At 40.7% G+C, this 25275-nt stretch overlaps 1 protein-coding gene across 3 annotated transcripts in view; it reads right to left on the bottom strand.

Annotated features, from left to right (window-relative positions):
• Positions 1 to 25275, bottom strand: part of LOC122551630 (sodium-driven chloride bicarbonate exchanger-like) — a 285117-nt gene that overhangs the window by 41365 nt on the left and 218477 nt on the right. For all 3 annotated transcript variants that reach the window (XM_043693862.2, XM_043693863.2, XM_043693861.2), the window contains 6 exons: positions 22949 to 23054; positions 21512 to 21673; positions 9353 to 9466; positions 8214 to 8375; positions 6991 to 7242; positions 3671 to 3739 (listed from right to left, as the gene is read on the bottom strand). In XM_043693862.2, the coding sequence (XP_043549797.2) occupies positions 3671 to 3739; positions 6991 to 7242; positions 8214 to 8375; positions 9353 to 9466; positions 21512 to 21673; positions 22949 to 23054 (865 nt within the window). The remainder of the gene's footprint in view (positions 1 to 3670; positions 3740 to 6990; positions 7243 to 8213; positions 8376 to 9352; positions 9467 to 21511; positions 21674 to 22948; positions 23055 to 25275) is intronic.

Below are 25275 nucleotides of genomic sequence, written 5' to 3'. Positions count from 1 at the left end.
AAAATAGAAGTTGAGATGACGATTTAAGTGTGAACATAACATTATCTTTGATAGTTTCAGCTACACTGCCAGCTGTGACCTCAGAAACAAGCATCCAGAAGTGAGCAACAATCTATTCCCTGGAAGACAGGATATGCAAATACACTCAACCCACTTCCAAGTAGTTGCTGCCTCTGGTTGTGAAGCCCAATGTCTTTCAAGAGAGACAAATTTCTCAGTCTTATTTTTATGCAGTATGTGGGTGTTGCAGGCTTGGTCAACCTGCATTGCCCATCCCAAATTTCCCATGGAGAAGATGCTGATGAGCTGCTGTGTTCATCTGCTGCAGCATTTGTGGTCTAGCTATATTGCCAGTGCTGTTAGGAAGGGAATTCCAAGATTTATGACCCAGTACGTGAAAGAACAGCAATATATTTTCCAGTTAATATGGTGTATGGCTCAAAGTAGCTTTTGTATGCATCTGCTGCCTTTGTGATTTCAGATGATTGATAGGTGCTGGAAGGTGCTGTCTCAGGAAGCTTTATGATTTAGTAACTAAGTGTAATTTATTTAGGACATTACAGGATTGGGCCCCCTGCTGAAGAGTGGTCTGTGCTCCTTGCATGCAGGAATCATTCAAATAAGCAGGCAACACAAAATTGGTTTGCATTAGATTGAACAGATTGATTGTGCATTATGATTCATTATCTACTTTTTCAGGGCTATCCAACTTAATCCTCTCCCCCACCTTGCCACAGTATTAGTGACAGGATATGTACTGTCTGAAGCAAGAAAAGATTTTGTAAGTAAAGTGCTTTTAAGAAACAAGAATAAACCAATAAGGCCTTGCACTCTCCTAGAGGTGTGCAGTACAAGACAAGCTGCTTCTGACACAGCCCACATGGCACTGCCTCTTGAGGAGATACATTCACGAACCTCCACAAATTTGTACTTGAAGCTCAGACCGATGGCTTACCTGAAGTCACTGGTTAACATTATACCAGAATTCCCAACCTGGATAATGTAATCCATTGATTGAATTTTAAACAAAGCAATCCCTGGACTATAAGGTAGACCCTGCACTAGCAATACTTTAACTTTGCAGGTAATGTAAGTTTGAAGAACATACCCGACTGCAGAGGGTTTGTAAGTACTACAGAGCCTTCATGGAGATGTAATGAAATCCCAGATTCGACAGAGAATCCTCACGAGTTGACCTCTTCATATAAAGGCTGCAACAGGTAGCTAGAACACCGTTGGTATTGCTTCTGCTCTTCAGCGTGATATGAGACTGGAGCAACGGTTACAGAAAGGGCAAAATCTCCAATGTACCTTCTGCCAACTAGAGGCCAGGCCACTTCATACTCCTTGACAGTGACTGAAGTCTGTCTGACAGTCAACCAATACCCACAGTATGTCAGTTCTGAGGAATGGGCACTCTGATTTCCCTCCACAGATGCTGCCAGGTCTGCTGAGCTTTTCCAGCAATTTCTAATTTCCCACAGTACCTCAATGTTCATGCCCACTACCATTCTCCAGTATGTGGCCCCATTGAGTTCCTCACCTGAATTCTCTCCAGCAGAAATTATCTGTAACATTGCCCTCTGTTGAACTGGCAAAGCGACATCATTCAACACAACCTGACTGCAGCCCACTCATACTACACCATGTGCTGATCCCAAATAATATTAGCATTCAAAGTTCATGCAGTGTCAGTATCTGATGGCCATGAATATTACATCCATTAATTGGGCTTCTTCATCAATATTGTGCTGTGGTTCTCTATTCTTCGTTGGGCTGTCATGGCTCAGAAAGCAACAGCTCTTAGGTTGCTGAAAGCAGAAGATCAGAAGGAAAAAGGTCAGTGTAAAGAAAGTGGGTTGGGGTGTGAAGTAAGACATCGATGGTCACACCATCAGCAGCTTGGTCATTATGTTATTAAGAAACATTAGGGTGAGCTAGGTTTCCAGAAGTGGCAAAATGTGGGAGCATAACATCATTCCCAATGTCTGAGCACCATCAGATGTCATAACCTTTATCTCACAAAGCATCATGATGCTGACAGCCCTTTCCTCAATAGGCCTCAGGAGATGCAAATTCCCAATGGTTCTTCCATTTTTACTGCTAAAATTTGATGAATAGATTATATTAACAAAACGAAAATGGAATTTGATCATCTCTACATGCTGTTCACTGCCATTTCTTGTAAAAGCATGGACCTTCTTGCATCGATTAACCCATTTTGTTTGTAACAGTCTTCTGAAGCCATCAGCCATGACCACTACAACAACCAAATGAGAAATTACTTCTACTCAGTGGGTTTATCAATGTTGAAAAAGAGTAAATCATATGATTAGAGTGAGACAGAGACAGAATAAGTAACTAGGAATTCAACTGGTAAATCTTTTACAAGTCTTTTACTTATAGAGTAAAAGTCAGAATCTAAAACAAATAGTCTTTAAAGATACTTTTTAAAGCCTAATAATAGCCGGATGAAGAAAAAGTGATATCATTCCCCAGATTGCAGTAAAGGGGCGAGTTCGAGGTTTTTGACCCAGAATAATGAAGGAATAGTAACATACTTCCAGGACAGGGGAAGCATGACATGGAGAGGAGTGTACAGATGGTGATGTTCCCATATACCTGCTGATTTTTGATCTTCCAGTTCATGAGGTCACAGGTTTGTGAGGTTTTATTGAGGTAATTATGACAAGTTGATCTGTTGTATGTTGAAGGTAATACACTTTGCTGTCATTGTGAACCAGTAGCAGAGGAAGTGAATGTTTAAAGTGATGGATATGGTACTGATAAAGCTGGTTACTTTGTCCTAGATGGTACTGAGCTACTCGAGTGTTGGTGGAGTTGCACATATCCACACAAGTGGAAAGTATTCCATCATACACTATTCAAGTGCCTTGTTGATGAAGCCAACCTTTCACCCATTGACTCCATCCACATTTTGCGAAGCCTCAGAAAGGTAGCCAACATTATCAAAGTCCCCTCCCATCCCCATTATAATCTCTTCCAACCTCTTCTGTCAGACAGAAAATATAAAAGTCATTCCTGATGAAGGGCTTTTGCCCAAAACATCGATTTTCCTATTCCTCGGATGCTGCCTGACCTGCTGTGCTTTTCCAGCACCGCTCTAATCTGGACTCTGATCTGCAGTACTCACTTTCGCCTAGAAGATACAAAAACTTAACCACACAAAAACTCCAACAGGTTCAAAGCTGCTTCTTCTCCACCATTATTAGACTCCTGAATGGGCCTCTCTAATTTCAAATTTAATATTGATCTTGCTTTTTGTGCACTTTCTTTGAAGCTGTGTCTTTATTTGCCTCTGTTCAATCACCCTATAATCTTTGTATGTCATGATCTACCTGTACTGGATGCAAAAACAAAACTCCTCACTGTACTTAGGTACATGTGACAATAATAAATCAAATCAAAATGATGGGCAGGCTTTGATGAGTCAGGCAGTGAGTTGCTTGCTCAGAATTTCCTATCTATAACCTAGTCTTGTAGCCACAGTATTTATATGGTTCATCTAGTTGTATTTCTGGTCAATGATAACCCATGTTAACAATGTTGATGTGTACATTTGGGATTACTTTCAGCATTGGCAAATCTCAATAAACACAAAGTTTTACATTTTTTAAAGACGTGCAAGTGTAAAGGCATAAATGTTTACCTGAATTCCTCTGAGAGAAGATGCGCCCATATACAAGAACACTCCATACAATACTGGCATTGGAATGAACTAAAACAAAAAAAAACTGTGTATTTAAGAACAGTTGCAAGATTAATATCCATATCAACCTGTACAAAAAGCTGGAACTGAACTGTTAAATATCAATATAGATCATGATTTCTATCTTCCATACCTAATTTACATCCAGCAGACCACCCATTCCATCCACTGCTTTATATCCAGCAGATCACAAATGTATAATCATGCTTGGCCAAGGGCCCAAACATCCATAGGTATGCTGAAACAGATGAGACTGAGGGAAAATACTGATTGACAGCTTTGGCTCTCTGATCTGTTGTGTCAATTGCACAATGTTTGTTTATACAAGATAAAATGGGTTCAGATACTTACAGTTTCTGTTATTGTTACTTTAAAAAGTCTGGATGATTTTATTGGCCTGTAGTGAAAGCATTTTTCAAGAAAGTAGAAAGATAAGAAAGATTTTAAAAAATTTTGTTTAAACACATACTATTATCATGGGGGCTCACAGCTCTATACATTGATTGGATTGGCATCCAGGTGCCATATCTTGACATGAAGGGTATGAGGGCCCTTGGATGGGCATGGGATTGAGAGGCATTAGAGGTGAAGGCTAGAGAATCTTATTGTTTTTACTTAGACTGAGACAAAGGTTGGTCTTTCAACAGTTCCACTTTGGTGGACTTTTTTAGGGGCAGCAAGCCTACCTCCTCTTAGCATCTGCCAAACCTCCCCAACAATAATACCGTATTTACCAGCATTTTTGTGAATCCCACTCCCTGCTTTGAAGATAAAATTCAGCCCCTGTGCCTGGTACAGAAGCCAAAAAAGAGAGAAAAACTGAATGAGTGGTAACATGGAACAAAGACAAAATGGGAAGTGGGATTAGTACACATTTACCAATCATTTGCCTGCATACGTCAGACATTATTTTGGAGTCATGCAAAGAAAAATCTCTCATTACTTTTATCACCTTAAATCGATAACATTGAAGTCTGTGAATCAGCTCCAGGCTATGAAATTATGTCACAGTATTGTTCCAAGAGACAGATAAGCAAGCACAAACATTGTATAATTGTGGTAATGTTATTAGCATGCACAAATCCAAAAGACGGTGCAGACTCAATCCCCAGCAGAGAGTTATGATAGGAATCAAGAGGAAACTTACAAGCACAACTGTTGGTCTAACTATCTTCTTCCTGCTGTTTGAGAATTGTAGTCAATAAGATATCCACGTGGCTACTAAAAAAATGCTGGCCACTGATCTGAGATATTTTTAATTTTGCTGCCTGAGTCTCCAGTTCAGGAACAGTCCAGGTAAAAGATCCAACATCAGCTTCTTGGAGTGCCACTGAAATTGGGTGACTCAGACTTGAAGTCAAGAAATTAAAGTTTGCCAGCCAAGGCTACTTGTCTCATTAATATTTTATTGTAATTGTATATTGTGAATAGAACCTGAAATTGTGAGTGTAATGAGATACCTCTGAGTGTCACTTACTGCACTGTACCTTGTAATGTGAACCATACACTTTGCCGAACATCCTTTCACAAATTTCATGACTAAAGTGTATACTAGGAGGAAATACATTTCAGTGCTAGGCCTACACTGATTGCAAAATTAGTTCGGCCCTGAAATCCACCCAACACTCACTTTAGTCTAAATGCATGATAAATTTTAGTGCTCCTGTTGCCAAAGTAAGCAGGGTCACAGAAGAATGATTTGAACAAGCCAAGTAGGCTCTTAGACAAAAAAAAACTGCAGATGCAGGAGTCTAAGGTAGATAATCCACTCCCAAACATCCCAGATGTCCACCTATTTTGAACAATGTGCTTATCCCCCCTCTGTCATCCAGACAACCCTCCACCACACTGCCTTCATTCCCTGTTCCACCGCTCTAAACCATCGCCCCTGTCAAATGCAAGAAAGACAGGGTCCCCCTTGTCCTTACTTCCTACCTCAACAGTCTCCACATCCAATGCATCATCCTTAAAACACTTTTACCAACCCCACCACCAAGAACATCTTACCCTCCCCACCCCTCTCTGCTTTCCGCCAATCTCTTCGCCAATCCTTAGTTCGCACCACTTTCTCCACCAACACCGTCCCACCCCCTGAATCATCAGGTACTTTTCCCTGCAACCGGAAAAGATGCAAAATCTAGCAATACACCAACACCCCTCACCTCCATCTAGGGCCCCAAACAGTCCTTCAGGGTGAGACAGAGGTTCATCTGTCTCTCCTTCAACTGAGTTTACTACGTCAGGTGCTCCCGATATGGCCATCTCTACATCGGGGAGACCAAACATAAACTAAGGGAACGTTTCACCGAGCATCTCAGCCGGGCCTGCAGGGGTTGACCTAACCTCCCAGTCACCATCCATTTTAATTCCCCTTCCCACTCCCTTTTCGACATGACCATGCTTGGCCTCCTCCCCTGCCACAACAAATCACCAAATTGGAAGAACAACATCTCATCTTCTACCTGGACAGCCTACAGCCCAGAGGACTCAACATTGAGTTCTCCACTTTTAAATAACCTCCCTTTCCATTACCCGACTCGCTTCCTAGACTCTCCCCCTCCCTTCCATTCCTCTCATTGACCCTTCCTTCTAGCCACCTACCAGATTTATTCCTCCCTTCAACCAACCAGGTCATACCTTCTACCTGTGTTCACGTATCTCCACCTCACCACCGTGCCTCCACCACCTCTCTATCTTCAGCTCCCCTACACCCATCCCCAGTCTTGAAGAAGGGTGACACCTGAAACGTTGACTTCTCCACCTCCTGATGCTGTCTGGCTTGCTGTGTTCTTCCAGCCTCCTGCTTGTATAAGTAGGCTTTTAAGCAATTGTACATTAGGTAGTAATATCGTCAGAGAACCCATGTAGTCTAATTTTGTATCGATGTGGTGAATGTTGCGAAAACAATATTCATTAAATCCATTAATTGTCACAAATCATATAACCCCTACTGTTTTAGCAGAATATTTCTGATGCTAATACTTTTGTCTGAAAATCTCAAAATGCTAGTAGCAAAAATAGCATTACCAAAAAAAATTGTCAATCAATAGAAAAACAATAACCTATACTTGAAAGATTAACAAAGTAATTAGAAAATACTAAATAGACATCTAAATAGAAAATTCTACACAATCAATACTCTGCATGCATGCTCATTTAAAGCATTATCAGTTTCAAAGCCAATTAGTGGATGATTCTATTACAAATCAAATATTTATTTGCTTGAAATGTCAAGAACAGCTATTATATATTGACATTACCTGTAGAACAGAGGTCATGAAGACAGATAACCCCATAAGGACAAATATCATAAGGCCAGTAACTCGTTGCTCATGGATACCCAAGAATTTTGGCTGTTCGCCAGGTGCAGAACATTCAGACTCCAATTTCAGGCTGTTGACATGTGATATGGAGAGCACAGTAGCAGCCACAAACCAGGGCAATCCCAAAATAGAGCAAACTCCAAGCATGATGGACACAATTATCAAATCCAAATGGTAACCACATCCTTTCTGTGAAACAATTAAGAGTTAACAAAAATGTCAAATACCTGTGTTTTCAAAATGGTATATTTGATATTTTATCTTTGGTAAATCATTTTTTGGAATACATCATTTTAGGATGAAATTAAATGGACAACATCTTTCTACAACTGCGAAAAAAAACTTGTTCTTAAAATTGCCCGAAACAAGCAGCTAGTACAATGATAAAAACCAATATTCTCTTTCTTAGGCATTTCACTTTCAGAAAGAAGTTCTGAATAAATCATGTCAGATTCAAAACATGAACTGTTTTTCTTTCCAAAGATGCTGCTAGTCTTGCTGATTTTCTCCAGCACGTTTTGCTTTTATTTCAGGTTTCCACAACCTTCAGCATTTTGATTTTACTTTAATTTCAACATCAAATAAGCAACAGAATTCTACAATTTATTCAATGTAACTTTGGATTAACTTGTAAAGGAAGAAAATTAATTAACTGAAGGTACTACCTAGTAGTAATATATTGTTAAAAGCAGAAACCAACTGAAACAGAGAACATGAAGGGAAAATGCCAAGGCAATATATTTTCAAGGTGGATGGTGTTTGTCCAACAGGGGAAACCTACAGATAGTGGGGTTCCTATGTATTTATTGTCCATGTTCGTCTAGGTGATAAAAGGTCATGATTTTGTAAGGTACTGTCTAAGAAGCCTCATCTATTGTGTAAATTAATAACATTGGATAAGTACATGAATAGGAAATGTTTGGAGAGATATGAATCAGGAGCAGGCAGGAAACTCTAGTTTAATTTGGGATTATGTTCGGCATGGAATGGTTGGACCGAAGGGTCTGTTTCCATGCTGTATGACTCTATGATTCAATTTTAAATTAAGTCTGCATAAGCCAGGACATGCCATACAAAAAAACACACAAAGTAGACAAAACAATTAAAATTTGTGTTATTAAAATTTGTTATTTTTTCAAAGATCAAGTGTGTACAATCACCTTCAATTTGTGTTCCTTCCTGTTGACAATAACTGCAGTGATCTGTTGGTCCATGAAAATGAGTATAGTGCAAAGGAGGGCCGGAATAAAAGCTGCAAGGACAGTCCACCATGGGTTTGGACCCAAAGGATTAATCAACCAACCACGGTCATCTCTGGTTGGCTGAAACAAGAAAAATCAAGTCACCATCAAAATATTTGCAAATAAGCCAGTTTACAGTTTATAGTATTTTTCCTCTTGCTACACTCTAATTTTTGAATTAAACTTTAGTCATGTAATAAAGCTAGTGATCTATGTGAAAACCTTTACAGTCTTGCAGTTCACATTGCACTCAGGGCACACTTGCAGAAAAATGTGATTTACTCATTATTCTTAAATTACAGGGAGTATTCTTATTCCATTTCAAAGGATCCTGGTAGATATTTCCAAATTACCTACAATTAAAACATTAATTCCTGAAACTAACAGTTAAATTCTAAAATATAACTTCTAAATTACATTTTTACAACACCTACCCCTAAGAAAAAGCATGAACATGCATCACCCTCATGATGCATTTTAAGTTGGTGGTGTCAGGGATGATGGTTCAATCAACATAGCTCATGGAGATGGCTACCATTCTCCTTGAACATTAGCAAGAGTGACAATAGCATCACTGAGGCAACTTCAATGGGAAGGAAGCACTAGAATAGTTACGAGTCTTCAAGTAGGGCATAGCTACTGCTAGGGGATAAAATGCAGTTGTGACTTACTGTTGGAAAATTAACACTCAATTGAGTCCTAACTCAAGCCTTCCATTCTCTTGCTGACTCCAGTCCATTGCTGAACCCTAAATCAGCAATGTCTAGACAATGCCAGGAAAATTGCAAGCCTGTATTAAGATGGACATTGATTGGGGCCTAATTTAGATATGTTGCCTTCCCACTAATTCAGAATCAGCTGCCGACTGCCATCTCTCGTTAATGTAACTTAGTTGAGGGACTGATTGGGAAACTGTCCTGACATAGTTTGTCAATACTTATTCTGCACCTCTCCCTATGGCCATTTTTATACTGTAAGTATACCTTGTTCAATTTTTTTAAAAGTACTTAATGTAAAATGGTATATGACAGTAACTGCAAAACTGAATTTTATGTTACCTTGAAAACACTGGGGACTTGGAGCTTCGGCGATGGTATCCCAAGACCATAATCAATTAAAACCATAGTTACGATACTAAGAAAGACAGCAAAATCACTAACTGTTGATCGTACCTGTGACAATGAAATCAAATTTATCAGTCATATCTTATCATGATTCAGATTAACATGAAATTTTATGGACAATGTGTGCACAATGATATAAATGGAATGCAGGTTTTGAGCACCTCATATAGACTTGGTCATGATGTGGAGAGGGAGGAAGTGAGGACTGCGATAGAGTCATAGAGTCAGCATAAAAACAGACCCTTCAGTCCAACTCATCCATGCTGACCAGATATCCCAACCTAATCTACTCCCACTGCCAGCACCTGGCCAATATCCCTCCCTATTCATATACCCATCCAAATGCCTTTTAAATGTTGCAAATGTACCAGCCTCCACCACTTCCTCTGACAGCCCATTCCACATATGCACCACCCTCTGCATGTAAAAGTTGCCCCTTAAGTCTCTTTTATATCTTTCCCATCTCACCCTAAACCTATGCCCTCTAGTTCTGGACTCAGCCACCCCAGGGAAAACACATTGTCTATTTACCCTATCCATGCCCCTCATGATTTTATAAACCTCGATGAGGTCACCCCTCAGCCTTCTACACTCCAAGGAAAACAGCCCCACCCTATTCAACCTCTCTCTATAGCTCAAATCCTCCAACCCTGGCCAACATCCGTGTAAACTGTTTCCAAGCAAAATCCTTTTTACTGTGGAAACTGACATGGAAGATATAGAATGTAGGGAAATAGATGGTGACATCTTGAAAAATGTCCATATTAAGAGGAGGAAGTGCTGGATGTCTTGAAATGCCTAAAAGTGGATAAATCCCCAGGACCTTATCATGTGTATCCTAGAACTCTGCGTGAAGCTCGCAAAGTGATTGCTGGGCCTCTTGTATTTGTATCTTCGATTGCCACAGATAAGATGCCAGAAGACTGGAATTTGGTTAACCTGGTGCCACTGTTTAAGACGGGTGGTAAGGACAAGCCAGGGAAGTATAGACCAGTGAGCCTGACCTTAGTGGTGGGCAAGTTGTTGGAGGGAACCCTGAGAGACAGGATGTACATGTATTTGGAAAGGGATTAGGGATAGTCAACATGGTTTTGTGCGTGGGAAATCATGTCTCACAAACTTGGTTACGTTTTTTTTGAATAAGTAACAAAGAGGATTGATGAGGGCAGAGCGGTAGACGTGATCTGTATGGACTTCAGGAAGGCGTTCAATTCGGTTCCCCATGGGAGAATGCTTAGCAAGGTTAGATCTCATGGAATACAGGGAGAACTGGCCATTTGGATACAGAACTGGCTCAAAGGTAGAAGACAGAGGGTGACAGTGCAGGGTTGGTTTTCAGACTGGAGGCTGTGACCAGTGGAACATAGAACAATAGAACATAGAACAATACAGCGCAGAACAGGCCCTTCGGCCCTCGATGTTGCGCCAACCTGTGGACTAATCTAAGTCCATCACCTGACACTATCCCATCATCCATAGAACATAGAACAATACAGCACAGAACAGGCCCAACGATGTTATGACGAACATTTGTCCTAGCTTAAGCACCTATCCATGTACCTATCCAATTGCCACTTAAAGGTCACCAATGATTCTGACTCTGCCACTCCCACAGGCAGTGCATTCCATGCCCCCACCACTCTCTGGGTAAAGAACCTACCCCTGACATCCCCCCAATACCTTCCACCCTTCACCTTAAATTTATGTCCCCTTGTAACACTCTGTTGTACCCGGAGAAAAAGTCTCTGACTGTCTACTCTATCTATTCCTCTGATCATCTTATAAACCTCTATCAAGTCACCCCTCATCCTTCGCCGTTCCAATGAGAAAAGGCCTAGTACTCTCAACCTATCCTCGTGCGACCTATTCTCCATTCCAGGCAACATTTTGGTAAATCTCCTCTGCACCCTCTCCAAAGCTTCCACATCTTTCCTAAAATGAGGCGACCAGAACCGCACACAGTATTCCAAATGTGGCCTTACCAAGGTCCTGTACAGCTGCAACATCACCTCACGACTCTTGAATTCAATCCCTCTGCTAATGAACGCTAATACACCATAGGCCTTCTTACAAGCTCAATCCTCCTGAGTGGCAACTTTCAAAGATCTATGAACATAGACCCCAAGATCCCTCTGTTCCTCCACCTTACTAAGAACCCTACCGTTAACCCTGTATTCCGCATTCTTATTTGTCCTTCCAAAATGGACAACCGCACACTTGACAGGGTTGAACTCCATCTGCTACTTCTCAGTCCAGCTCTGCATCATATCTAAGTCCCTTTGCAGCCGACAACAGCCCTCCTCACTATCCAGAACTCCACCAATCTTCATATGTTTATCCAAGGACTGTTTAAATGCCCCCAATGTGGCTGAGTCAATTACGTTGGAAGGCAGGGCATTTCGCGCCCTTACTACTCTCTGAGTAAAGAACCTGCCTCTGACATCTGCCTTAAATCTATCACCCCTCAATTTGAGGCTATGCCTCCTTGTACAAGCAGATTTCATCATCCTAGGAAAAAAGACTCTCACTGTCAACACTAGCTAATCCCCTGATCATCTTGTATGTCTCTATTAAATTCTCTGTTAGCCTGTTCTCACCAATGAGAACAGAACCAAGTGCCTCAACATTTCCTCAAAAGACCTTTGCTGCAAACCAGGCAACATCCTGTTAAGTCTCCTCTGCACCTTTTCCAATGGTTCCACATCCTTCCTGTATTGGGGTGACCAGAACTACACACAATACCCCAAGTGAAGCCACAATAGTGTTTTGTACAGTTGCAGCATCACATCACGACTCCAGAACTCAATCCCTCTTCCAATAAAACTGGACACACCGTATGCCTTCTTAACAGCACTATCAACTTTGGTGGCAACTTTCAGAGATCTATGTACATGGGCACCAAGATCCCTCTGCACATCCACACTACCAAGAATCTTTCCATTCACTCTGTATTCTGCCTTCCTGTTATTCTTCCCAAAATGAATCACCTCACATTTGTCTGCATTGAATTTCATTTGCCACCTTTCAGCCCAATTCTGCAGTTAATCCAAGTCTCTCTGCAACCTGCAACATTCTTCCACACTGTCCACTACTCAACCAACTTTAGTATCATCTGCAAACTTACTAACCCATCCACTTATGCCTGCATCAAAATCTTTTATAAAAAATGACAAACAGCAGTGGTCCCAAAACAGATCCTTGTGGCACACCACAAGTACCGGACCTCAGACTAAATATTTTCCTTCTACCACCACTCGTTGACTTCTTACAGAACGCCAGTTTCTAATCCAAACTGCTAATTCACCCTCAATCCCATGTCTCTGCATTTCTCCAACAGCCTATCATGTAGAACCTTATCAAAGGCTTTGCTGAAGCCATGTACACCACGTCAACTGCCCTACCCTCATCCACATGCTTGGTCACCTTCTCAAAAAACCCAATGAGGTTTGTGAGACATGACCTGCCCTTGATGACTCCATTTGACTATTTCCAATCAAATTGTTGCTTGCTAGGTGTTTATAAATCCTATCTCTTATAATCCTTCCCAAAACTTTTCCTACAACAGACGTAAGGCTCACTGGTCTATGATTACCTGGGTTATCTCTACTGCCTTTCTTGAACAAGGGCACAACATTTACAATCCTCCAGTCCTCTCATACTAAACCTGCAGACAACGATGACTCAAAGATCAAGGCCAAAGGCTCAGCCAGCTCCTTCCTAGCTTCCCAGAGAATTCTCAGAAAAATCCTCTCCGGCCCAAGGGACCTATCTACTTTCACACCTTCGAGAATTGATAGTAAGTTTTCAGATGACACCAAAATTGGAGGTGTAGTGAACAGCAAAGAAGGTTATCTCAGATTACAACAGGATCTTGATCAGATGGGCCAATGGGCTGAGAAGTGGTAGATGGAGTCAAATTTAGATAAATGTGAGGTGCTGCATTTTGTGAAAGCAAATCTTAGCAGGACTTCTTCACGTAATGGTAAGATCCTCGGGAGTGTTGCTGAACAAAGATACCTTGGAGTGGAGGTTCACAGCTTCTTGATAATGGAGTCGCAGGTAGACAGGATAGTGAAGAAGGCATTTGGTATCCTTTCCCTTATTGGTCAGAGTATTGAGGACAGGAATTGGGAGGTCCTGTTGTGGCTGGACAGGACATTGGTTAGGCCACTGTTGGAATATTGGAAAGATGTTATGAAACTTAAAAGGGTTCAGAAAAGATTTACAAGGATGTTGCCAGGGTTGGAGGATTTGAACTATAGGAAGAGGGTGAACACGCTGGGACTGTTTTCCCTGGAGCATCAGAGGCTGAGGGGTGACCTTATAGAGGTTTACAAAATCATGAGGGGCATGGATAGGATAAATAAACAAAGTATTTTCCCGGGGAGGGTATAGAGTCCAGAACTAGAGGGCACAGGTTTAGGGTGAAAGGGGAAAGATATAAGAGACATCTAAGGGGCAACTTTTTCACACAGAGGGTGGTATGTGTATGGAATGAGCTGCCAGAGGAAGTGGTGGAGGCTGGTACAATTGCAACATTTAAGAGGCATTTGGATGTGTATATGAATAGGAAGGGTTTGGAGGGATATGGGCCAAGTGCTGGCAGTAGGGACTAGATTGGGTTGGGATATCTGGTCAGCATGGACGAGTTGAAACTGTCTGTTTCCATGCTGCACATCTCCATGACTCTTGACCTCCTCCTTACTAACTTCAATCCTTTCAAGTCCAATAGCCCATATCTCAGTCTTCTCCTCTACAATATTCTCCTTTTCCTGAGTGAAAACAAATGAAAAATAATCATTTAGCACCCCTCCGATCTCCACAGGGTCCACACACAACTTCCCACTTCTGTCATGGACTGGTCTTATTCCTACCCTCGTCATCCTTTTATTTCTCACATATCTATAAGAAGCTTTAGGGTTCTCCTATGATCTACCTGCTAAAGACTGCTCATGCCCTCCTTGCTCTTTTTAACTCTCTCTTTAAATCCTTTCTCGCTACTCTGTAACTCTCCATCACCTCATCTGAACCATCTCATCTCAACATCACTTAAGCCTCCTCACTCCGCTTAACAAGTGATACAATTTCTTTAGTAAACCATGGTTTCCTTACCTTTTCACTTCTGCCCTGCCTGACAGGGAGATACCTATCAAACACATGCAATATTTGTTCCTTAAACCAGCTCCACATTTCAATTGTTCCCATCCCCTGCATTTTGCTACTCCATTCTATACCTCTTAAGTCTTGCCTAATCGCATTATAATTGCCCTTCCCCCATCTATAACTCTTGCCCTATGGCCCTATTGCCCTTTCTATCGCTAACTAAATGTAACCGAATTATGGTCAATTATGGTGAATTACAGTCAATGAGTGCCATAAGGATCAGTGTTGGGTCCACTACTTTTTGTCATTTATATAAATAATTTGGATGTGTCCTTAAGAGGCATAGTTAATAAGTTTGCAGATGACACCAAAATTGGAGGTGCAGTGGACAGCAAAGAAGGTTACCTCGGATTATAACTGGATCTTGATCAGTTAAGCTAATGGGCCGAGGAGTGGCAGATGGAGCTTAATTTAGATAAATGAAAGGTGCTGCATTTTGGGAAAACAAATCTTAGCAGGACCGATACTCTTAGTGGTAAGGTTGCTGAACAAAGTGACCTTGGAGTACAGGTCATAGCTCCTTGAAAGTAGAGTTGCAGGTAGATAGGATAGTGAAGAAGGCGGAGGGACCTTTATTGGTCAGACTATTGAGTACAGGAGTTGGGAGGTCATGTTGCAGATGTAGAAGACCACTATTAGAATATTGTGTGTAGTTCTCGTCTCCTTCCTATCAGAACATGCTGGAGTTCAGAGTCGAAACGTATGGCACTGAAAAAGTACAGCAAGTCAGGAAGCATCCTCCCACTCCACCAAAGACATGCAGGTCTTGGGCCTCCTCCACCACTAAATCCAAGAGAATAGAGGAAGAATGCCTTATCTTCCGCCTTGGGACCCTCCAACGACTTGGCATGGTCAACTTCACCAGCTCCCTTATCTCCCCTCCTCCACCTCATCCCAAATCCAACCCTCCAACTCAGAACACCCTCTTGGACTGTCCTACCTGTCCATCTTCCTTTCCACCTATCCAATCCACCCTCTTCTCCGAGCTATCACTATTCACCCCCAACTCCATCTACCTATAGCTTTCTCAGCTACCTGTCCACCATCTCCACCCTCACCCTCCTATTTATCTCAGCCCCCTGCTCGCCCCACACTCCTGATGAAGGGCTTACACCCAAAACATCAACTCTCTCGCTTCTCGGGTACGCTTTTCCAGTGCCATACTTTTCGACCATGATGCAGGTAGGACAAGGTTAGACTACCAATATGCAGGAATGAAAATACGGCATATTAGCAGAATTGTAGCAGGGTAAAGATAAAAGTGCAATTATTTGTTCAGTTCAGGAGATGGTAGTATCACTTTGAGAGAACTGTGGCTTTAAGAATACTGCTTTAAACCTAAATGAAGGCAATTATGAGAATGTGAAGACAGATGGCTGAAGTGAACTGGGAAATTAAGTTATGGGCTAAGTCATAAGACATGCAGTGGCAGACATTTAAGCAGGTATTTCAAAGTACTCAGACAAATAATTCTAATGAGAAAAAAGACTTAAAAAGTGAAGGATACACCATCTGTAGCTAATTAAAGCAAAAAGAGGTGGGATCAAGTGGAAAGAAGAAATGTATGATTCCGTAAAGATGAATGGCAAGTCAGAAGACTAAACAGAATATAAAGAATGCCAAAAATATTAATAAAGAATTAGAAACTAGATTACAACAGGAATCTGGTTAGAAAAATGAAACCAGATACTAAGAGATGCTGCAGATATTTTAAAAGGTAAAGAGTAAATCAAGTGAGCATTGATCCTCTAGAGAGTGAATGAATGATCAAAAATGAGAAAATAGAAGATACTGCACAAGTGTCTTCACTGTACAGGATAGAAACAACATGCCAAAAATAAATTGTGAATCTGTGGGTGAAATGGAGGAAGGAAACTAATATACTAATCAAAGATAACAAATGCAAGACTGTTTCAGTGGAGTTTGCTACTAAGACTTTATCACTAAAGATCTGTTCTGTACATTGTAAAAACCACGCTTTGATGACGCTTTGTCAAGAATGTAACTTTGCTTGAATCAAAGTACAAAGAACGTATCAGAATGTTATGGACCAAACCAAACACCCTCAAAATATATTAAGAGGATAGTGTAGACTCCAACTTCTTTCTTATTTAAAAGCTAGTATAAGGTGATGTGTTCCTGATACAATTCGACTGGTCAAACTACCAGGCTTGAAACAAAACACACTTTATTCTTACACTAGAGTTCAAATACAAACAAAAGAAAGAAAAACTTTATTCTAAAATCTTAACAGGATAATAGATTATTTAACTAAACAGCAACTGTTCCAATATATTAACATCCCATAAATACACCCTTGGCAAAGGTGAAATAAGCAAAACAAATTGTCTCATATGCAATTCTCCAGTCCAGGAGGAAGGAACATCAAGAGAAAATTCACAGAGACAGAGAGAACTCAAACATTTTGCTGTAGCTGGGAGAGATGTATAGCAGCTTCAAACACCAAATGCTACCCTTAAAGTCATAGTATCATCACACAGAGATAACAGTACAGAATGTATGTAAAGAGTGAAAAATAATTGTAGAAAATCGTGACTTAATTTTCTTTCTCTACTCTTTGGAATGTTAATAGTGCTTTATTTTCTGCAAGACTAGAGCATTGATGAGGCTTCATTTTTAATTTTTTGAGGACTTGAGTTTTCAAGGGTTGCAGCAAAAAGGATTTATTTCAAGTTCTGTGGATACTTGGACTTTGTTATTTTAAGGTCAGTGAAAGGACACATTGAAAGTTTTGTTTTTAAGACACTTTTGGGAAATGCCATAACTCCAGATAATTAATAGAATCTTAGAATCCTTACAGTGTGGCAATAGGTCATTCAGCCCATTGAGTCTGCACTGACCTTTTGAAGACCATCTCACCTACATTTAGCACCTGACCCTATCCCCGTAACCCAGCATTTGCTAATGGCTAATCCACCTAGCCTGCACAACCCTGGACACTCCAAAGCAATTTAGCATGGCCGAATCCACCTAAGCTGCACAGCAATTGCTTCAGCTTGCTTCTTAGAAATCAACCAATTGAGTTTTATGGCTGTCCTTATAAGATATTGTGCTGGAAGTCACTTGGGGAAATGTCTGCTCAGCAAAAGATTGTCCAGCTCAACTTTCTGGCTTTCTGAAACAACACTGTTGTGAGTCCTGTGTAAAATTGGATTGCCATCTTAATAGTGTCTGGAATACTTTCTAGGTTCCATGTTTCCTGAGCAAGCTGCATCAGTACTTGATATATCAAGTGATCTGTCTATGCGAACCATATCGACAGCCTTCTGAACATTCCAACCTTATTCCATTTCCCTTCAAGATCTAACCATTAATGGTCAAAAGTGTTTTTTCTCTCCCCAAGAGTTAATTTCTGCAAGGAGAAATCTATCCTTTTTTTCTCTTTACCTTGTTTATGCATGCATGTACATTTTGGGTGATTTAGAAGAGTGCACATTTTTACTTGTATTACAAATGTGTATAGTAACCAGTTCCACTTCTCCACTGAATAGGTATTTTCAAAGAAATCCGTCTGAGGAATCTTTTCATTGTAAGTTTAATGGAGAGGAAGTATAAAATTGACTACATCAAGAACCAAGTAAAACAACTCAATTCATGTTTTAGCCCATGGAGAATTAGGACTAAAGAAAAACATTGCATTTGTCCCAGCTCACTCATTTTTAACTGGAGGGGGAAGATATATTCTTGACTAACAAGGGGGTCAAAGGTTATGGTGCTGGTGGAGGCGAGGTAGTAATGTAGAGTTGAGACAACTATCAGATCAGCCATGATCTTATGAATGGAGTCTTAAGGGGCTGAATGGCCAACTCCTCTTCTAACTTGAATGCTCAGGTCTCATGGAAATGACAGTGATGAGACTTGGTTCCATCAGGTTTAAGTTCAACATTGTTTTTGTAGAAGCAGGAAGTAGTGGTAGGCCTTCAGATTCCTCAGAGAATGATGGACGCCTTCCTTGGACGCCTTCCTTTCCACAACTGGATTGCTCCCTCAACCACAGACTTCTCCTCCTTTGGATACTAAGTATTTTACCATTACAGAGCTAATGAGCAGCTCAAGATGTCCAACTGATAAGGAGCTGGGTAAAGTAGATGAAGAGGAACTGTTCCTTTTATATTGAGGATTTGAGAACCAGAAGACATAGAAATAAGGTGAGTAACAAATGGTGTCATGGGAAAACAATTATGCGGCAAATAGTTAAGATGTGGAACAAACTGCTAAAAGAAGAATGTGGAGATAGATTCATTTGTTATATTTAAAAATTAAATTGGGTAAGCATGTGAAAATAAAAATTTTTGCAGGCTCAAGGGGAAAGGGCGGAGAGTGGGACAAACAGAATTGTTCTTGCAGAGAGCCAGCACAAATTCAGTAGGCTCAAAGGCCTCCCTATCTGTTGTTTGATTCTATGGTAATGAATTGACCCAAAATTAGATTTCCTACTGAAATAGTGTGCACCCAGACCATATATTTTGTCAGTCTGAGAGTTAAAAATATACCCCAAGATATACCCCAAACATCTGCGTTAGTTGAAACAAAAGATACAAAATAACATTTTGATATTAGGAATTAAAAGATCGTAGATTCACGAATCCCTGTATTAAGAGAAAGATATTTTATAAACATATTTTATGCTAACTTTAAATTACAAATGTGCTTTAGAACAAAATAAGGTTTTTGTTAAACTATGTGCTGGGTAAGGTCAGCTGGGTAGAAAGCCTATCGTCACTGTTAAGGAACATGGAGGAGACCATATGGACTAGGTACAGAGCTTGGAGTTCATCAGTTCTGGAGCTGGGACGGTAGCCAATTCCACTGTGGACCTAAGTATAACGCAGTATCTGATGTTTGATGTCTCAGTCTTTATTACAGCACAAGAGAACTTACTGAACAGAAATTGCAGCAGAAGGGAAGCACTGAAAGTACATACTGGAGGTGACAAGCACAGACTGCTACCATCATGATTAGAGACATCAATGTTCAAAGGAGCTTGTGCGGTGTCACAGCAGTCCAGCAATCTCTCCTATCACAGATGACCAGGAGTGCTGGCATGGTGCCCGCTGTGCGTGATACCAGGTGTATGAGGGCCAAAACCATTGTCCCCTCCCAGGATATCAGTAGGCGGTTTCCAAACAACGGCCCAGATACTCTGATTAGGTTTGTAAATCATATTGCCAAACCTGATCAGATTAGAATTTACCCACTTATATTTAGATGTTGCCTCTGCTGGAGATTCCTGGAAATGGAGTCTCTGTTATGACTCCAGCAGCGAAGAGAACTGGCATGGAAACAGTGCTCCCTTTTGCAGCAATCAGTGTGCTATGTTCTGTGATTTAAAAGTCTAGCAGTACAGTCAACCACTTTGATAACTCATGTGAAAGGTTAATTATGGAAGTTAAGTATGGGGTCAGATGCCAAGTGCATGAGGGTTATTAGGGTGTCAATCAGATAAGGTGCCAGGGTGCCATATAAGTGATAGACAGATTCAGTTGCACAGTGGAGTTGAGGAAGTCAGGTCTGACAGGTAGGAGGTGGTTTGTTCGGGGAGAGTCAGTGGGACAGTGAGATTGGGGATGGGGGGAGTGGAGGGAGATGGTGATGTCTGAGTTGGTCGAGAGTTGTGGGGCCAGGATAGTTCCAATGTACTCAGGCCAGCAGAAGAGTTGGGATATTGGGATCTGGCAGGATCAGGTTTTGAAGGGGTAGAATTAAGTCAGTCCAGAGGATTGGGATGTCAGGATCAGACAGTACCAGGTAGAGAGGACACAGAGTTCTGTGGGCGTCCTGGGTAAAAGCAGCTGGATGAGATGTGTTTGAAACATCAATTTACTTGTTATATTGGAGTCAGACTAAGTTTTTAATCTAAATTTCCCTGGGTTAACCTAACTATTATGCTTAAATGTGTTGGAACCATCTGAAATCTCTGACTTTAATTGACTCTTCCAAGAGGTTCCGGATGCAGGGGGTTGCCCATTGAAAAATTCAGTTTCCTGACCAATTCCCACAGAATCAGCTGTGTCCTGTATTCCACATGGTCCTGACATGTACTTCCAGGCTATACTGCTCCACCAACTCTCTGGACATCAGAACATCTGACTGTTTCTCCAGCTGTGTCCTTGATGCTCATTGTATTTTTGCTCATGAGGCAACCAGTCTGCCTGTGCCAGGATGGTGAAGTCTGAAGTTTGGTGTATATACCACAGACACAATTTCAGAGACAAGAAGATACTCACAGAATTGAGCAACAAGCTAAGAATGAACCAAGTTTCATAACCACTACCTTTTGTTGATTAACAAATAAAGACTGACTATAACTCATTTAATTTCCAAGATGTAACAGAAAACAAATGAATTTAATGGTGCAGGTAATAATATTCTTGCTATATACAGTTGTTCTATTTCTAAGCATCACTTACTTTCAAATAATTGTGATTTGGAGATGCCAGTGTTGGACTGGGGTGTACAAAGTTAAAAATCACACAACACCAGGTTATAGTCCAACAGGTTTAATTGGAAACACACTAGCTTTCGGAGCGACGCTCCTTCATCAGGTGATTGTCTGATCACCTGATGAAGGAGCATCGCTCCGAAAGCTACTGCTTCCAATTAAACCTGTTGGAGTATAACCTGGTGTTGTGTGATTTTTAACTTTTCAAATAATTGTTATTCTTCTGATAATGCAGTAGATGGCAGTACTTTCTGTGCTAACAAACATCAAACTGAAAGGCACTAAGCTCAGGAAAAGTATTCAGCAAATGTGAAATTAGTTGTCATAAATCACAAGAAGCATTGAGCATTTTAGTACATATTTTCACAGTGAAGAAAATGACTTAAAGATCTTCTACTCCACCACTATTTCCAAGCAGAAGAGTACTATCAAGCAATTTACACAAAGACACATGAAAAAATATCTACCTTGGTAGGAAAATACCGACTCGTCTTAAATTGCTTCAGGAAATGTGATAATGTACATGTGGAAAAGAACAGTATAATTGACCAGAATAAAACGTCAGGAACATATGGACCATGGTGCCCACAAGCTATGCCAAGGAACCTTCCATGAAATTTTATACATTCCTGAAACAAAAACATTACAGTCAGCAGTCTGAAATCTAAAGTGCAATAAAATGGCGTCAATTAGAGCTTTGAGCAAGTTATATCACAATAAATATACTCTGAACTGGCACAGAACAAACAAAGTACCTTCATTATTTTATCAATGCTTCTGATCAGAAAAAAATTTTGCACATCCACTTTATGGTGTATTTATCTTATTCACAAGATTTGACCCTTACAACCACCTGAACATAACGGTAGCAGAGACTAATCAAAGAAAACCTGATTTAAGACGCAAGACTCCAAGATCAAAACAATTACAATCCCTTGATGATGAAGGCAATGAACTGAAATTCTAATTTGTCCCTTGTTCTGCGTTGCACATTGGTGAAAGATTTAAATACTGATGTGAGACAATAAAGTACTTTCAGCTCCAATGAAGAACCTAATAGCCGTGTCATCATGGCTGCTGCCACAGCTAAGGAACCATTCAAAAAACACCACCAGGTACCAGTCAGGTGGATGAAAAGGAGAATGAAGACAGTCTGAAATTAATTCTGGAGACAAGGAAGGGAGGACTTCCTACTACACGGAGGTACTCACTTCCAAACTGACATCTGCTCAAGCTGATCCTCTGCAGATGATAACATTTCAGTTATTCCATCAGGAAGTAGCAGTGTACATCAACAAAGGAATAAAGCTTTAGCCAGGATAATTAGCAAGTTCCTCTGCAGTAGCAGAAGGTTCTAAATCACTATCTGCTCACTGGAATTAATTTAAGCTAAGTGTTTGGACTGACAATGCAGTAAGGGCTTACATTTGTATTTCCATTTGGGTTTTTGTCTAATAGTTTCTCTAAGATTGGGTGAATAATGAAGATTTGCTTTTCCAGGATCATCTTCTGTAAGTATGAAATAAGATCACCTTTCTACCTTGTAATATTTGTTTCTCAGATGCAAGATCATTGATTGTAGATTATAGCAGATTTTTTTTTCGTGAGCTGATAGTTCACACTGACTTTGGAGCTCTGAAAATTTTAGTAAAAGAGAGAATTTAACAAGTTCCTGACCCCAGAAATAAAATTCAGCTGGTTGTGTCCTGATACAATTTAACTGAGCACACAAACCATGCCCCTGTACTTGCTGAAAAAGTAGATTACCCATTAACATACACATTTTTTCCGAAACTTATATTTTGCAGAAACAGAAATATCCAAAGCTGCTGCTTCCTTATGAATTCATAATTAATCCTCATGCACCTCTATATTTGACAAACATAATTTTAGTTCAAACTTACAGACAGTGTCATATTTCCCCATGGAATTTCTGCTGCTGTGATATTGAGGTTATTCCAGTACTCTAAGGTTTTATTGTTCAAGTTCTGTGGTTCTACACAAATGCATCTGTAATAAATGTATATATTTACCAACAGCAAACAGTGAAGACATTTTGAAGTCACGTTACAAAACCGATATAACTATCTTCTTCACCTGTACGAGAGGTGTCATCAATAAGCAATCCACCCTTCAAGTAAGACTACCTGTTTAGCATTCTAATTACTATTAACAGATAGTAAAAATTCACCAAAGATGAATGATATAAGTGCTATATCAACATTTCAATAATATCATCTACCGAAGATGCTTACCAATTTATTCATATAAAGAGAATTAGGTTCACCTTTATTTAGCATTTCAGTACTTCATCAGTTCTATTTTGTTGGTAATGGCTATCCTTGCACTCCCAATGACACAGATCACTTTCAGTTTTTGATAAATAAGTGGTGGTTCTGATGAAAGGTCATTGTCCTGAAATATTAACTCTGTTTCCTGTTTTATAGATGTGGCTTGACCTTAGCAGCATTTTAAGTATTTTCTGTATTCATTTCAGATTTCCATGATTTGTTGTATTTTTATTATGTTTCACTGACAGGTATCCTTTCATGAGTTGAGTGTGTTGCTGGAAAAGCACAGGTCAGGCAGCATCCAGGTAGCAGGAAAACCAACGTTTCGGGCCGGAGCCCTTCATCAGGAATGAGGCTGGGAGTCTTGGGGGTGGAGAGGTAAATGGGAGGGGGAATGGGGATGGGGAGAAGGTAGCTAAGAGTGCAATAGGTGGATGGAGGTGGGGGTAAAGGTGATAGGTCGTTGAGGAGCGTGGAGTAGATATGTGGGGAGGAAGATTGACAAGTGGGACAGGTCATCAGGGCGGTTCTGAGCTGGCAGGTTGGAACTGGGGTAAAATGGGGGGAGGGAAAGTGAGAAAACTGGTGAAGTCCCCATTGATGCGCTGGGATTGAAGGGTTCTGAGAGGAAGATAAAGCGTTCTTCTTCCAGGCATTGGCTGGTGAGGGAGTGGCAATGGAGGAGCCTAGGACCTGCACGTCCTTGGCAGAGTGGGACGGGGAATTGAAATGTTCAGCCATGGGGCGGTGGGGTTGGTTGGTGCGGGTGTCCTGAAGATGTTCTCTCAAATGCTCTGTGAGAAGGCATCCAGTCTCCCCAGTGTAGAGGAGGCCGCATCGGGAGCAACAGGTTCAATAAATGACGTGTGGAAGTGCAGGTGAAACTTTGATGGATGTGGAAGGCTCCTTTGGGGCCTTGGATGTAGGTGAGGGGGGAGGTGTTGGCGCAGGTTTTGCAATTCCTGCAGTGGCAAGGGAAGGTGTCAGGAGGAGAGGGTGGCTTGTTAGGGAGTGTGGACCTGACCGGAGGGAACGGTCTTTGAGGAAAGTGGATAGGAGTGGGGAGGGAAATATATCCCTGGTGGTGGGGTCCATTTGGAGGTGGCAGAAATGTTGGCAGATGATGCAATTTATGCAGAGGTTGGTGGGGTGGAAGGTGGGCGGATGAGTGATTTATGTGGAGGTTGGCAGATGATGCGATTAATGCAGAGGTTTCATGAGGACTATCAATCTAATAACTTTAGACGAATATGTCACTCATCCAACCACAGAATTGACCATTTAATGGACCTTCAAGCTCAGAACTTAATTGATGAGACAGTAGAAATTTTGAAGTGTATTTGGGTTGTTAAGCTGCCAATTAATTGATGCTCACACCACGTGCCCTGCCACTTCTCAGGTAGAGAAGATCTATGTCATTGAAAGATTTTATTGGGAATGTGCAGACATAAAGTCAAAGTATTTGGAAGAAGCGCACAAACCTCAAACAACCTTTCTGCCCAACCATTCAGGTATACCCTGCCCCACACAGAGTCTATGCATGTTGCATTGAGGATTTGAATTGAATTGCAAGCCCAAGGGACTAAACTGGAACATACAGTAAAATGTGATTGTCACAGTTATATTTCCTTTAGTCAGCATCACCTATCATTTACAGGATAAAATTGGATGAAGCAGAACTTTGCTTTGCCTGGGATGTGACATTTAGTAAATAAAGTAGAAATTGTTGGAAAAAATAAATAAAAACAGGAAATGCTAGAAATTTTCAGCAGATTTGATCATTTTTATTGGGAGAGAAAGAATTAATATTTCAGGTGAGAAACATTTCACCAGAACACAGAAAAGTTATAAATGCAATAGGTTTTCAGCAAACAAGGAGTGGGTAACTGTCACTTATTTAAACTGTCTTTCCTTTAGAAGATGTGAGTTACAGTCTAGAA

The sequence above is a fragment of the Chiloscyllium plagiosum genome, unplaced genomic scaffold (assembly GCF_037043375.1).
Source record: "Chiloscyllium plagiosum isolate Xiang-an unplaced genomic scaffold, Cpla_swu_hap1 HiC_scaffold_7, whole genome shotgun sequence".
In the NCBI taxonomy this organism is placed as follows: domain Eukaryota; kingdom Metazoa; phylum Chordata; class Chondrichthyes; order Orectolobiformes; family Hemiscylliidae; genus Chiloscyllium; species Chiloscyllium plagiosum.
The sequence above is the reverse complement of the archived record's forward strand: the minus strand, read 5'-3'. Positions and strand labels throughout refer to the sequence as shown.